Genomic DNA, 14574 nt, shown 5'->3' on the forward strand with positions numbered 1-14574 from the left:
AGCCTCGAAATAAACGACCCAAGATTCTCATCACGGTCTGGTATATTCCGTATCAAAAACGCATTTCCGGGGACTGTACTCTATATGGAAGATTGGAAAATATTGTATTTCATACCAGGAAATAAATCAGTTCAACCAACTGAGTCGAAGAGAGAAAGCCAGATGCATTGGCATTCGAACTTACCAACCGTAAGAAAAGTGAAAAAAGGGTCATGGAAATCGTATGTTTGTTTGCTCCAGCTTTCGTTTGGACTTTCGCATCGCACCGAACATAAAGATACATACAAGGATCTTTTTGAAAAGCAGAAGTAGTAGGGGAGAAAGGAAAGGGTATTTGAGTTAAATGGACGATCACGAGACGGTGTGAGAGAACAGGAAGCTGACAGACTCGCCGTTGTGGGTGCGACGGCAAGCCTCGGCCAGGGTGGGGCTGATATCAATTGTTTCAATCTTGTCGCAAAGTTCCTTCTTCTCGGCGTGGGGAACGGTGTTGGTGACGACCAGACGCTTAAGAGTGCTGCCGTTCAGGTTCTCAATGGCCTTACCGGACAGGATTCCGTGTACGACGATGGCGTTGACTTCCTTAGCGCCGTGCATCATGACAGTGTCGGCGGCCTTGACGAGTGTGCCACAGGTGTCGGCCATGTCGTCGACAATGATGGCAACCTTGTCCCGGACGTTACCGACCAAGACCATACGCGAGACTTCGTTAGGGCGAGCACGTTCCTTGTGGATCAGAGCGAATTGCAGATCGAGGCGATCGGCAATGGCAGTTGCTCTATGGAATATTCTTAGACTTGTGATTTGATAGAACAGTATTATCAAAGCTTACCGCTTAGCACCACCAGCATCTGGGCTGACAATGACACAGTTGCTCACGTCTAGGTTTTCCCGAATCCACTTCAGCAAACTAGGCTCGGCGTACAAGTTGTCGACGGGGATGTTGAAGAAGCCCTGGATCTGACTGGCATGAAGGTCCATGGTAATAACGTGGTTGCAACCAGCGGTTTGAAGCATATTAGCCATGAGCTTCGCCGTGATGGGAGCTCGGCTCTTATCCTTCTTATCCTGACGAGCATATGGGAAGTTAGGGATAACGGCGGTGATTCGGCGCGCAGAAGCTGTCTTGCAGGCATTGATCATGATCAAGAGTTCCATGAGACCATCGTTTATGTCATTCGGACGAGTGGACTGCAGAATAAAGACTGTAGAGAACATTAGCAATTAGGATTTCACGATCAGGTCCGAAGGGTCCGCGTACCATCTTCATCTCGAACACTTTCACCAATTGTCACACTAGTCTCCTGGTTGGAATATTGTAGGACCATAATCTTGGTCTTTTCAATCCCGAGCCTGCATCTTAGTTAGTTTCGATGTCATCTGGTGGAGAGACCGAAGCCGGACTATATCACGTACCGATCAGCCACGAGCTCAGCAAGCTCGGGGTGACTGTTACCAGTCAACAGCTTAATAGAGTTAGCTGAGGCCGACATGGTGTGTATACGTGAATAGGGAGGTTTCCAAGACAAATGAAACTCGAAGAATTTGCGATCTAAAAATTGAATTCAAAATGAATCCTGCCTGCCGCTATTGGCCCCGCATTTTTTTCGTAGTCACATGACGGCCGCGATTGGAGTTACGAATCCGGACAATTTTTCATCCGATAAGGATATTGGGAGCCTAAAATGTAAGGTGTCACAATATGCCGTTGAACAGTCGACCTGGGCACCTTTCGCAGTTGAACTATTCCTTACAAAACAAGTCTAAAACCCGTGTATAGCCCAGGTAATATGACAAAACCAACATAGAAATACAGAAAATTCATGATTTATAACCATATTGAACATTAAAACGAAATCTGAATATTTCCTTGAGAAAGAGCAGCGATCAGACTGAAGAATAATCTGGATATTTCCTTGAGAAAGAACAGCGATCAGACTGAAAACTAATCTAGGGCCTTGTATGAGACCGGCTGACCTGCACTTCAGCCGGAAACAATGAGAGCCAATTTTCATAACAATTAGACTAACTTTCACTTGCCCTGCCATTCGCTCAAAATTCTGGAGAAACGCCATTTGTAAAAGAAAAAGAATAAAACCATCTAGGCAAACCCGAAGTAACCGCTGCCCGTGGTCATGGCGGTGTACAGCCGGTGACGGAGATCCTCGTAGCTGTCGTACTCAGGAATGTCAAGCTCTGTAGAAGTAAATTAGTCTGTGTAAAGGATTTAACAAAATGTGTAATCTACTTACGGTTGAAACATGTGTGGGAACTAGGAAGGCGATCCTTGTTGCCGTAGTCACGGTGGATGTTGAACTTGCTCACACCGTTCATACCCTCTAACTCCTTGAACCCGTTGAGAGGGACCTTGCTGGTACCGGTAACAAACTGTAGCAGCTTGGCCCGCTCCTCCTTGTCGAATGAACGGACAGCACGCCAGAACCATTGGATCTGGGGTGAGGAGGCAGAATAATTGTGGTATTCGGTGTTAGCCTTCCATTCATCAACATCGATCTCAGGTAGACCAGAGATCAGAAGCTCGAGCTCCTGCTCGTTGAAGATCGAGATGAGTTCTGGAGAAATAATCTCATGGAAGCCCTTCAAGAAGTGGTCAAGCTGCTCACGCACAGACTCGACCAGGCGATACTCAATCACCCGCTGAATGTAGCTTTCCTTGTTCTCTTGAGTGACGGGGATGTTGCGACCATCAGGAACAAGATCGATAATTTGGTGCTCGCCAAAGTCATCTGTCTCAATGGAGAATGTCTCAGTGATGATGTCGGTGATGTCATTCTCCAACATCCAAAGCAGAGACTTGTAGTAATCTAGGTCGAGCGTCTCCATATCCTTCATCGAGACAGGGCGTCCAATGATAGATTTGTAGACAGCACGGGAGAAATGGCAGTCGAGAACACGAGTCTCGTACATGGCTTTACCAATGATACGTCCAATGAACTTGAAGAACAACAGGTGCTCATTGTTAACACCGCTGAGACGATTGGGGTGGAACGTGGTTCGATCGGCAGCCACGGGAATAAAGAGAGCGTAGTTGGGGTTGAACATGCCACGGGCGAGAACTTGGAACCATTCTCGAGTGACGCCACCAGCATCGACTCCTTCTTCGCCATGGAATCGCACGTTCAGCTTGCCGTACTTCAACTCATCCGCACTCTTGAAGTATAGAGACTTGAAAGAATCAAGGAAGACTTGCTCTCTGCGCACAGAAAGCTGCAGAGTAGGGTGGGGATGGCGAGGCTCAGCGCCACGAGAATGAACCTGGCGAGTGAAATAATTTCGCTTATTGTCAAACTCGAGAACCTTGGGGTTCTTCACAAGCAAGGAGAAAGTACCGCTCATCAATCTAGGGTTCTGGCGAACGAGCTCGTTGAGAATTTTTCTGTGCTCTTCAGTAAACTTGAAGAATATGTTCTCCATGCTCACACCGGATTCAGTCGTATGGCTGTTGGATGACAGCTCGCGGCTGTTGCGAGACAAGGGTTGGTCCTTGAGGGCAGTGTTCTTGCAAACGACCATCAACGCTTCGATTAGTGGAAGGAGGATAGTAGCCACGTTCAGCATGTTGTCCTTTTGGCGAATGACGGTCAGGCAGTCACTCAACTTGGTCCACAGGGGCCCAAAAGTAGCACTTTCGTACAGTCTCTTGAGCACATCTTCTTTGGGTGCGGATTCGGGCTCAGTGCCCTTTGACTTATCGACCCGATTCGGATCGAATAGGTAATCAAGTGCCGTAAGAATACGAAGGAGTTTTGCTTGATCAGAGCTGGCTGGAGAGAACTTAGCCAGAGCCAAGCCCTGCATATCCGTACCAGTTTTAGACTGATGAATATGGGGGAGAAGTTCTTCCACGTCTGCCAAGATGGTATCGCTCAGTTTCTGGGCCTGACTAACGAGTTCAGTTCCGATCACATCGCGAGCTCCGGGAATGGCAGAGAGGTTGTTAATCGTGGAAACAGTGTCGCGGAAAGTCTTATTACCGCATTCGCGAGCAGCAAGAATATGCACAACCAGTCGGAAGTTGTGGTCAGGAACGACAGGGGGCTCAATAGACTTGCGCTTGCGCTTGTCCTCTTCCCCAGTAGGATCATCGGTACCCTCTGGCTTCTTGGTCTCTTCCTCTTCACCCACTGCTGTAGTTGGCTCAGCATCTTGTTCTTCAGTCTCAACAGTAGGCAATGGTGCATCTTCCATGGCGGTATCCTCTTGAGCTGGACCATCTTCGGGCTTCTTCCCTTTGTCTTCCGCTAACTTATCCTTATCGCGGCGAAGGAGAATAGTAAGTGGTTGGGTAATGCTGCTCAGTAGACTAGATAGCTGTTCCATGCAGCTGGGGCTTTCCATGATCAACTGTCTGTCTAGCAGAGACAGGAGAGAGTTCAAGGCAAACTTGTTGGCACGAAGTTCCTTACCCTTGCCCTTGCGGAGTGACTTCAACTTGAATGTTGCCGACGAGTCGTGCTCTGTGAGGAAGAACCAAGCAACGTGTGGATTGTACTGGGCTAGGAACGAGAGTGTTCCTAGACATTGCTGAACCACCATGGTTGGGGTCACATCGCTACTGATGCTCGAAGACGTGAGGTTGAGATTGCGCTTAACTGATTGCGGAGTCTTTTGAGCGCCGGAGGCCTTGGCACGAAGCGACAGATGAGAGAAACTGCGGTCGATCGCAGAGGAATCGATGCTACCATCCTGCAGGACAGAGAGAAGAAGGCTGATGACTTCGCTTCTGTTCTGGCGATTCTCACAAACGTTGTGTAGAATGTCATTCAACTGGTGGCGTGCGGTTCCCTGAAGAGGCATGAACATCAAACGAAGGAGTGTTGCAATACCGGCCTTGTCGAGCATTTGAACAACCTGGCGGCGTTGAGACTTCTTGGGTTCTTGTTCTCCAGAAATATCGATTCTAGGGCGACTGCCCTCCATTCCGGCAACGAGATCGCCGAACTGAGCAAGACGTCGGCCACCCAGAGATCGAGCTTCCGTTAAGTATTCGGGACCCAAGCTAGCCAGAATATCCTCTGGCTGGTCTGCAAGGACAGCCTGGCGCAAGGAGGGATCCAGAGTTGCCAAAAAACTAGCAGCATCCATGTCCTCGGCGCGAGGCGCAGCACCGTTTGCATTGGCCTGGCGGCGTGCACTGTCGCGTTCCCGTCGGCGCCGATCGGCAGCTTCTTGCTGGAGGAGTTCATCACGGATTTCTTCAGGCAATGCTTCCAAGAATTCTTGATTGATCTCAGTTGTCTCCTCACCAGCAGCCGCAGCTTGAGAGCGCTGCTCCGCAAGTTGCTGCATGATGACCTCCTCACGGAGAGCATCGGGCAGAGCCTCTAAGTATTCAGGATCAATTTCTAGGTTCGTGATATCAACTTGCCGTCCCCGAATGGTTGCGATAACAGGCTGGGCGGAAGCCTCCAGTCTGGATGAGCTGAGCTCTTGAATGGTAGCGTCGGTCGTGTTCTCCGTCTGTTGGATATCTTCCATGGGCTCCGGAGCTCCAGCAGCTGGCTCAGATTGTTGTTGTTGTTCTCTTTCAGCTTGGAGTCGGGCGTTCTCTTCTTCTTGTTGAAGCTTGCGTTCACGCTCCTCTGCCTCCCTAGCGATACGTTCCTGACGATCTTTCTCTTCTTGCTCTTGTCGAAGACGTCTGCGCTCCTCTTCCACCATCTTTTGGCGCAACTTGTCCTCTTCAATGGCAATGGGAACCATGATCTTAAACAGCGCGTTGACAATACGCTGTGTCTTTTCCACATATGTGCTGCTATACAGGAGACGGGCCTCTTCCTGCCAGCGCCAAATGGTGGTAGACAAAGCGAACTTGACGGCGTTTTGTGGATCCTCGCGATGACGAGAATTAGGGAGCTGGGTCCGAGAAATGCCGTTGAACATATCCTGAAGACGGTTTGGCAGAATTGCACGTCTGTCAACGTGGACATGGATGCCGTCTGGGCGAGTGACGACTCCAAAGCCTGGCGTAGCATGTCCGCCAATGGCCTGCATGATGGCATTCATGAAACTCATGGGACTATCCATCGCAGCGAGAGCATTAGCATCCGGTAAAAGCCATCCGTCGCGTGCACGAGGACGAGATTCAGTAGGGTCAACACGACCATTGGTGAAGCCACGATCGTTGCGAATCAAAAGAGGATTGGTTCCATCATCATTGCCGCGGTTGGGCAGCTGATTTCTGTGAACACGGGGGTGTTGCATTGACATCATTCCACCAGCAGTACCGGGCATAATCTCGGTGACTGTAGCCCAAGCTGGTGGTGCACCGCGAAAGCGAGTGTGTGCGCGGGGCACCGGAGTTTCTTCGTCCAACCAACCCCATGGTTCTATTTCGTCATCTACTCATTGTACCGTTAGCTATCGTCACGAATTTGAGCTAACCCGTAAAAAAAGTTGGGATTTACCATCAATGTCTCCCTCTGAGCCTTGATCCATATCATAATCATCGTAATCATCCACGTCCTCATCAAGCTCATCCATTTCATCCTCATCTCCTTCCTCATTCAATTCATTGAGAAGTTCATCGGAGATGATATTTGCTCCGAGACCACCTACAGGACCACCTCCGAGACCGTCATGCTCGACACCAGCAGCTTGATTAAGCACACGGAACAGGTCGTTGAAGTTAGTATGACCATCTTGTTGACGATGGGATTCGTGCATGATAGCCATTTCATCTTCAAGCTGGCTCATCATGTCGGCCTCTTCTTCATCTTCGGTCATTGCTTCACTCTCCCACTCATCTTCCACGTCTTCACCAAGGCTATCGTTGTCATGGTCGCCGGTGATCTCTCCGGCGAAAATTTCGTCCTCAGAGTGATCATGATCGTCGTCGTCGTCGTCGTCGTCATCATCATCATCATCATCATCTTCTTCATCGTCGTCATCATCTTCATCGATGATAACTTCGACAGCATCGCCGGAAAGACCTTCAATGGGGACTCCATCAATCTCTTCGTCGCTTACGACTTCGCCATCGTCCTCAACGACGTCCTCATCGTAGTCCATGTCCTCGTCATATTCATCGTCATACATTTCATCGTCTTCTCCCTCGGACTCATCTGTGCTGGTTTCTTCTTCGTGTCGAGGCTCCAGCATGCCTAAGGTAGAATGTCGGAAAAGATCCGGAGTCTCTTCACGATCATCATCCATATCAGAGACCGAGGTGGCCGATGAGATGTCATCATCCTCGTCTGCATCACCAAGGGTAGAGATATCTGAAGTGTCACTGAGGTGCACAGCGGTTTGAGTGAGTTTGTTCAAGGGGCGTAAAATGTACTTGATGACGCGCTTGGATGACGGGAAGTTAAGGTCAATATCGGCGACAGAAGCAGTTAGAGTAGGGATGAAGTGCTTCTCGAACATGGTTTTCGAGAGTTGTCTAACTGAAGATGGGAAACCTGCATCCTGATGGAAGGATTGCCCACTGAGCATTTTATCAAAAAGATCAGCAAGACACATCAGCTTGGAATACTTCACATCGAGCGCGTCGGTTGACGCAATGGCGTCCTTGTAACATCTGAGAGCGTGCTCCAAAACGAATCTGCGCACAAAGGCAAGCTCTTGCTCATCCTCTTCATTCCGCTTGTGCTCACCACGGCGTTTGCCAACGCCACCGAATTCGCCGGTTTTGCTACACAAGGCAACGAGAACTTGCATGGTCCAGGTGGACGTGATGCTGCGTTTCTTGAAAGACAAGGACTCATCATGTTCCATTGTCCCAATAGGAACGAGAACATTGAGAAGATAATTGAGAATTCCTGAACGTGGCTTTGATGGTGTCGTAGCAAGAGGATCAGCCTTTCGTGAGAAGTTAATAAACTCGACTTTTGTCCGATTGTAAGATGACAGGAGCTCAGTCAAGCACTGTAGAAGGAAGCACCGATAGACGTAAATCGAATGATCTTCGGCCTTGAAGGGCGGCTTTTCGCCCTTTTTAGCAACAGAAGGAGCGTAACCATATGGGGTTTCGGTGCCGCTCGAGGAAGCAGGAGGTTCATCCGTGCCCATTTCCACGTCAGGCTGGACATCGGCTTGATCGCTGCTGGGCTGCTGCTCTGACGATTCAGCCGAGGGCTCTTTGTCATCCACATCCTTGTACGATAGAAGTTCCGAAAGAAGGTAGTGAATAACACCATCTGGGTTTTCCACCACTGGTGGCTTCATTTCAGCAGCCTTGCCTTGGCTCTTATCTTTTTCATTGTCCGTAGAAGTAGATGCCTCGACAGCGACATCGTCCTTATTGTGAGTGGCATCATCCTTGCCCGGTCTCTGGTTGCGATTTTTGTCGGCCTTGAGGGCGAGAGTTTGTGGGCGTTGATGGCTATCATACCGCACCAATCGCAATTTCTCATTTGTCACTTCGACGAAGATATCGGGTGCCCTCAGTACAAGATGATACAGTTGTCGCACGTAATTGGTAGTATCAATTTGACGAGAAGTTTTGGCTTCGAAGTTGGCAACGATCTCGCTGCGCATGATTTGCCGAATGGTGTCCTCGTCCTCCACGATATGTCGCAGTATTAGCATGAAAGTACTTTGGAGTTTCCCATTGGTAATGGCGCTAGGCAATTGTTTGATCATAACAAACAGGCGCTGCAAGTTTCGTTTTTCACCGAAACGGGCAGCGATGGTGCGCTGACGAGTGAGAATCACCAGAATACGGCATACGGACAGCGCCAAAGTTTCATCTTTGCCAACACGAGGCAGAATTTCAACGAGTGCCTCGAAGAGTTGTATCTTTTCGTCAAGAGGGACGAGAGGCTCCTTAATCTGAGCGGGTGCCTCCACACCGGCACTAGGATCTTCGGGATTAGGTGGGGTCCAGCTAATCTCAGGAGGCTGACAGTCATCGGACAGTAACTTCTCCATAATAAGCAAGACATGGCCGACCCAGGGGAAGGACTCATCGGCGGACTTCTCAGGTGTAATTCGAATAAACCCAAGGAAGGTCGAGAAGCAGTCTTTGAGGTCTTCAAGGGTTGCATTGTACATATCGCGATCCTGAAGAACGAGGGCGAGGATATGTGCATAAGCTGCAATCTTCTTTCCCGCGGTCTGGAAATTCTCCATCTGGAGAGAGACAAGCGACCGGACCAAAATTTCTCCAATGTCTCGTCGGAAAGATTCAGGCTCGGGATGCTTCTTGATAGCAGATGAAATTAGATCTGCAAGCTCGAAAGAAACATCATGATGTTCATTCAGAACATCCAAGCAGCGCTCAATGAGGTTCAACCGAACTTTTTCTCTTTCCACTTCCAGATTTTCAATAGTGACGTATTCACGGCGGCTTGCCGTCTCATCCTGAGCGTCACTGATGGGCCCTGACGAGGGAGGTGGCGGAGCACTGTGGCTTGGAGTAAAGAATGGGTTTAATTGATCGTCTAGATCATGGTCAATGCCAGTAATTTCTGGGAGAACTCGACCAAGCACTCTAGCCAAATCATTGCGTGTGATATGTTCAGGTGTTGGTAGTTCCGGTCCAATTCTGCCAGCCTCGACATCTTCAGCCGCCTGATTCATGAGCATAGTGAGGGCAGAGGAGCGAGGCAAATAATTTCGGCCTTCTACTACCGCCTCTTCAGCAGGATCCTCGGGGGTTTCTCTGACAGGAGCAATCTCAATATCCGTCGGTTCAGGAGGAATCAGGGGCGGAGCACGTAGCCAGTCCTGGGCATGACAGTACTCTTCTGCTGCGTTGAGGACATTGTTGCAACGATACAATGCCTCCCTGACCAATCCAGATCCAGGTTCGGCGGAAATCTTCGCAGCTAGAGCCGTTTCTCTATCTTTATTGATCACAAACGGCCTGAAAGGCATCTCCGTTGCCACGATTGGAGTGTCTGAGTTGTGAGCAGCGCCAGTCTCATATTCTCCATCCAGAGATGACCGGAGAATATCAACCAAAAATTTGATGATTGAGCTTTCAGACTGAGTTGCGAATTCAGAGTTCCACATTTCCCGGGCCATAGGAAGGACTTCCATACGAAGATCCACCAGGAACTGACCTGGCGTAAAGTAATCAGCTTGATTTCGGTTACGTTCAAGTTGACTGGACATTGCATGTGTCTGGCTAGATTCAATGATGCTCTTTCCAGAAGCAAGCTCGGTGAAGATCACAAGAATTATCTTAATACTACCGTAGGCGGAGACCAGCTGATCGGCTACTTCCTTGTTGGCCTCAGGATCATTCTGCTCCGATTTGATAGTCTTAACCTCATGCATGAAGGTTTGACAGATGTCCTTCAAAACAGTCAAGCCACCCTTTCGCCTGAATGTCCACATGATGTAAGTGAGGTAGTTTGTCTGAGGGCGTTCACCACTGACTTCGTACAAAAGTTGAGAGAACGAAGATAGTATGACAATTAGATAAGCCAAACGGTGCTTGGAACTTTCGCACGAGCTTGCAGCCTTGAGACGAAGGGCCCGTAGAACAGAATCGACGATAGCATCGGCCACCTTAGCGCAATTCTGTTTCATGTTCAGAGACCTATTACTGGGGTCATTTCTATCGTTCCGTTTCTTTCCGAGCAGCCCAAGTCCCAGGTTGTGGAAGAAACCAGTGATGGAGGGGGAAGGGCGCTTAGAAGGTAGCGAATAGTCTGGACATTCTTAAAGGCGGCGCTCGACTCATCCACTTTCTTCTCAGTGCTTTCACTCTTCTCGCTGCCAGGCTGAGCTGCCGAGACCGGATCTTCCAAGGATTCACCGGATCCAGAGGTGTTGCTAGGCGTCTCGGAGGCTGGTTTGGCAGCGGAGGTCAGCGTAGGTTGCGTCCACAACTCAGGGTTGCTCTTCTCATTGACGATTGACTCCCACACGCACGCGGCATGAAGGCTGCCAAGTGACGTTACCAGGGAGCTGTACAAGTCTGCAAGGTTCACCTGAGAAAATGCCGACGACTGCGAGGCTCGGACCTGAAACAGAGGCAGGGCGAAGATCTCCCGGAGAAGGCCTGTGATGACGAGAACAGCATTCAAGTGTTTCGCATAGAATGTACCATGTCCAATCGCTTCTGTCTCCGGTCCTTTGGAGTTACCCGGCTTAGCCAGTGCAGTGAAGAAGCCGACCTCTGAGGGCGAATCCCAGAAAGGTGAAAGGTTGTCCACTGCGAGTTGGGCACGTTTCATAAGAGATGGAATGATAAGATGTGGTTTCGTTTCCGCAAGCATGTGGACAAGAACTGTAAGTTCCTGGTTAACGTCGCTGGTATGGAAATTGAAAGGCAAACTCTGAAGTGTAGCAAAATCCAGAATGAACTCTGCTCCACCAGCCAAAATGAATGCGGTGCAATTTGGCTGGTTTTCAAAGAAAGCGCCCAAGAACCGGATAGTAGGGAAAAGATAGTCCGAGATAGTGAGGCCATGTTCATCTTTATCCTTAGGATCGATTTTGTGGTGCGGTGGGAAAATTGAGCTGAGATCACCCTCAACCAGCTTCCCCCATTGGGAAGGTCATGAGCATTTAGGAGATAATTACTGGGGAATACGTCCTCCGAACCGCCTTTGGGAGCACCGATTTCACGGAACAAAGAGGACTGATCTCCTGAAAGACGTAGATCACCCTCAGAGTCTTCAGTCCAAAGTTTGCTACCCAATCCCAATTGCCATGCCTTGGCTTTGGCAAGTAAGCCAACACGAGCGGTTAGAACAATAACTGCAGACATTATGGTGGTCTTAAGAGCAGGATGGTGGCGAACCAGCTCATCAAAGGTCGTACCCAAGGAGCGAACCAGATTGGGGTCATCTTTTAGGCATTTAACATGCTCTGGGTTTTCAAAAATTTCGAAGAAACTTTCAAGAGCATCGGAGGATTGGAAAAGATCCAGTCCAGAGGCATTCAAACAGATAGCGCCAAATGCCGTGGGGATGCAACCAAGAGCATCGGCAGCAGGAACGATACCTGATGCGAGTAGAGTTCCAGACGGCCGAGCCATGGCATACTCATGGCCAGACTTCTTGCTTTCTGTTGCGGAGGCGGGCTCGGCAGGTGTAGACTCGGATGCCTCGTTTTCCTCGTCGATGTCCTCTGGTTCCACAGCGGGTGGCTTCTCCTTCACATTGAGCTCACGACCCATGACGGCCGCAAGAAGACTCCGGCTAAGACCAGCCTCGGCGATTACTGCGTAACTAGTTGGTTCATTGTGAATGAAACTACTAAGAATGTTGACACCATTACTCCAAACGTGCGAGCCAAAGACCCGCGCATTTTCGAAAACGAGTCGCAGGGAGGTAAGAATCTGAGGTGAGTCAATGAAGTTCCTCAGAACACGGTCAAACCCTCCACCGTTATGCTGCATGGTGTGGTTGACAAAACGGAACAACCACCGGAGGGTTTGTTGCTGCAAGTATGGGATCTGGTAATCGATCGAGGGATTTCTGTACTCATGCGGGAATCCATCCCCACGAGAGACGTGATCAAAGGCGGTCTTGGTTTCGTAAGCAATCAGATCAGAAATCGCATCGAAGCCTTTTGCTGTCGTCAAATTGGTCAAAGCATCCCGAACTGCATGCACAAAGGTATCCAGGAACTCAATAATCCGTGCATAAAATCTGCGGGCCTTAATGGTGCGAAGATTAAGGATATCAACAAACATGGGGATGAGGCCAGCTGCGACAAGCGTATCAGGTGTGCGGGAGCTCGAACTCGGAAGAGTTCGCAAAAGAGCAAGTAAAGCATCCCGCCACTCGTCATAGTATGAACTATCTGTCTCGTCATCTTCCGAAGCCAATTCATTGACGAGCTTACGAGTTAGGAACATGAGAACGCCGTGGTTGACATTGACACTCAAAGCTGCGCATACATCTTGAGCACGAGCTTTGTGCTTTGCAAGAGCATCGAGGGCTTGAATTGCTAATGTTTGCAAAGTTCGCGAAACCTCTAGATCGCCACTCGCACCGAGATGAACCAGCTCGGCTAACTGGAAGGTTAGCTGCAGGCGCTTTGACTGTTCAAGGTCAGATTGTAAAATCTTCTGTTGGAAAGTCGATTCAGAGTTGACATAAGCCAAGTTAGTCACAGCAAGAATCCGAATTGCGAGAATCTGCTCGCGATCTGCAGGCGAACCAGACAAGGCCTGAGCGATACGAATCTTCTGAAGAAGTTCATACTTAGTTTCCTGAGACAAGAGGGGCAAGTTGGTTGACAGAATATCCTCAGCCTTTGAAGATGAAATTTTGGCATATGGAAGATCCAGTATTTTGCCACTTCGTGATGGCTCCTCTGCTCCCTTGCCTGGAGTGGCAGAGCCAGCAGGTGAATCATCTAGATTCGGCCCACGGCTGAAGCGAGGTGTAGGGTGAGTCGCACTCCGTCGCAGAGGAGTCGGTGTAGCGGGAGCATGGGGGGCATGCGGACCACTATCGCCTGGACCGGATTCGGATGCTGTCTTGGTCTGCTCAGAGAGACCAGGAGGATAATAGAGGAGACGAACATTGCCCCACTCTTCCCACCCATCTTTGTCGCGTACAAGGGATGTCAATTCATTCGCGTTGACCTTGGTTTGAATGACGGGCTCCTTGCCCTTGGCGGAGGGTGTAGTGAACGGAGTACTGGTAGCAACGAATGGACGGGGGAAGGGCGCCGCAATCTTTTGCAATTTCTCCAGATCAATGTTGTAGTGGGCTGCTAGCAAAGCCTGTTGTTGAACGCCGCGTTGGCGTGAGTGGTACCGTTGTGCCAAGCACAAAGTCAGACGGAGTGTGGATTGGAGAAGGGGAAGGGAGGTTGTGTTCAAGAGATCTCCAAGAAGTTCACTGCTGCTGTACAGGCTTCGGTTGCCACACTTTTCAAGCAACAGACGCGAAAACTCAAGAATCGATTCCACTAGCTCACGATCTCCGTCGGGACCATATCCCAGGGCTTTCAGCTTAGCTTCAATGCCTTCAGCAGGTTTTACGGCTCCATCAATCGTGTAGAATTGCTCCAGCGTGCCATTTCCGAATGGTTGAGTCTGGGGACCGGTGTTGAGGGAATATTTTTCGACGATGCAGGCTAGGATTTCATCGAAGCGGTCAAGTAGAGGGATCCAGTGATAGAGATCACCTCGAGGGAATGGCCATAACTTGGGGAATGTGCGCAGAAACGAAGGAAGCTCTGGAGCAGGAAGGCTGGTAGCATGTGCGATAAAGTTCGTGAAAAATGGTGACTGTAACAAGAAATAAAAAATTTAGTGACAATGTCGACGATCGTCTATGGAAGGAAGGACCTACAACTGTAGCCACATGCTTTTGGCTAGCTGCCTTCTTAATTCTCCCCATGGTCGCGATCGGACAGACAGCCAACCATGAGATTCAAAATTCTGGGTGACAATGTTTCCAAGAGGGGTGGGTGGGGAAGGTCGTGAGGCCGGGTCGCGGAGAAAGCGCGAGAATGCCTTATGACGTTTTTAGTTCAACTTCTCACAAAAACCGAGACGCTTCAGGTCGAGAGAACGGGTCAAAGAGAATTTGAGGGGTGGATTCTGATTTGCAAGGAAAAATAACAAAAATATTCCACCTACTTTTCTTTGGGAAAAAGAAGCCTGTTTCCGAGAAAGCTCTCTTAATGATT

The 14574-nt window shown here is 49.5% G+C and overlaps 1 protein-coding gene across 1 annotated transcript; it reads right to left on the minus strand.

Annotated features, from left to right (window-relative positions):
* Nucleotides 1-351: 351 nt before the first annotated feature.
* Nucleotides 352-14282, minus strand: tom1 (E3 ubiquitin-protein ligase TOM1; the record flags this gene model as incomplete). Its single annotated transcript, XM_057204160.1, has 10 exons — nt 352-778; nt 833-1205; nt 1262-1353; nt 1417-1552; nt 2122-2196; nt 2253-6362; nt 6429-10494; nt 10584-11459; nt 11513-14170; nt 14235-14282. The coding sequence occupies 10 exons, from the start codon at nt 14280-14282 to the stop codon at nt 352-354; spliced, it is 12861 nt and encodes a 4286-aa protein (XP_057068233.1).
* Between the last annotated feature and the right edge of the window lie 292 nt (nt 14283-14574).

This window comes from Penicillium taxi (assembly GCF_028828555.1).
Source record: "Penicillium taxi strain IBT 34144 chromosome Unknown utg000001l_segment0_segment0, whole genome shotgun sequence".
Classification (NCBI taxonomy): domain Eukaryota; kingdom Fungi; phylum Ascomycota; class Eurotiomycetes; order Eurotiales; family Aspergillaceae; genus Penicillium; species Penicillium taxi.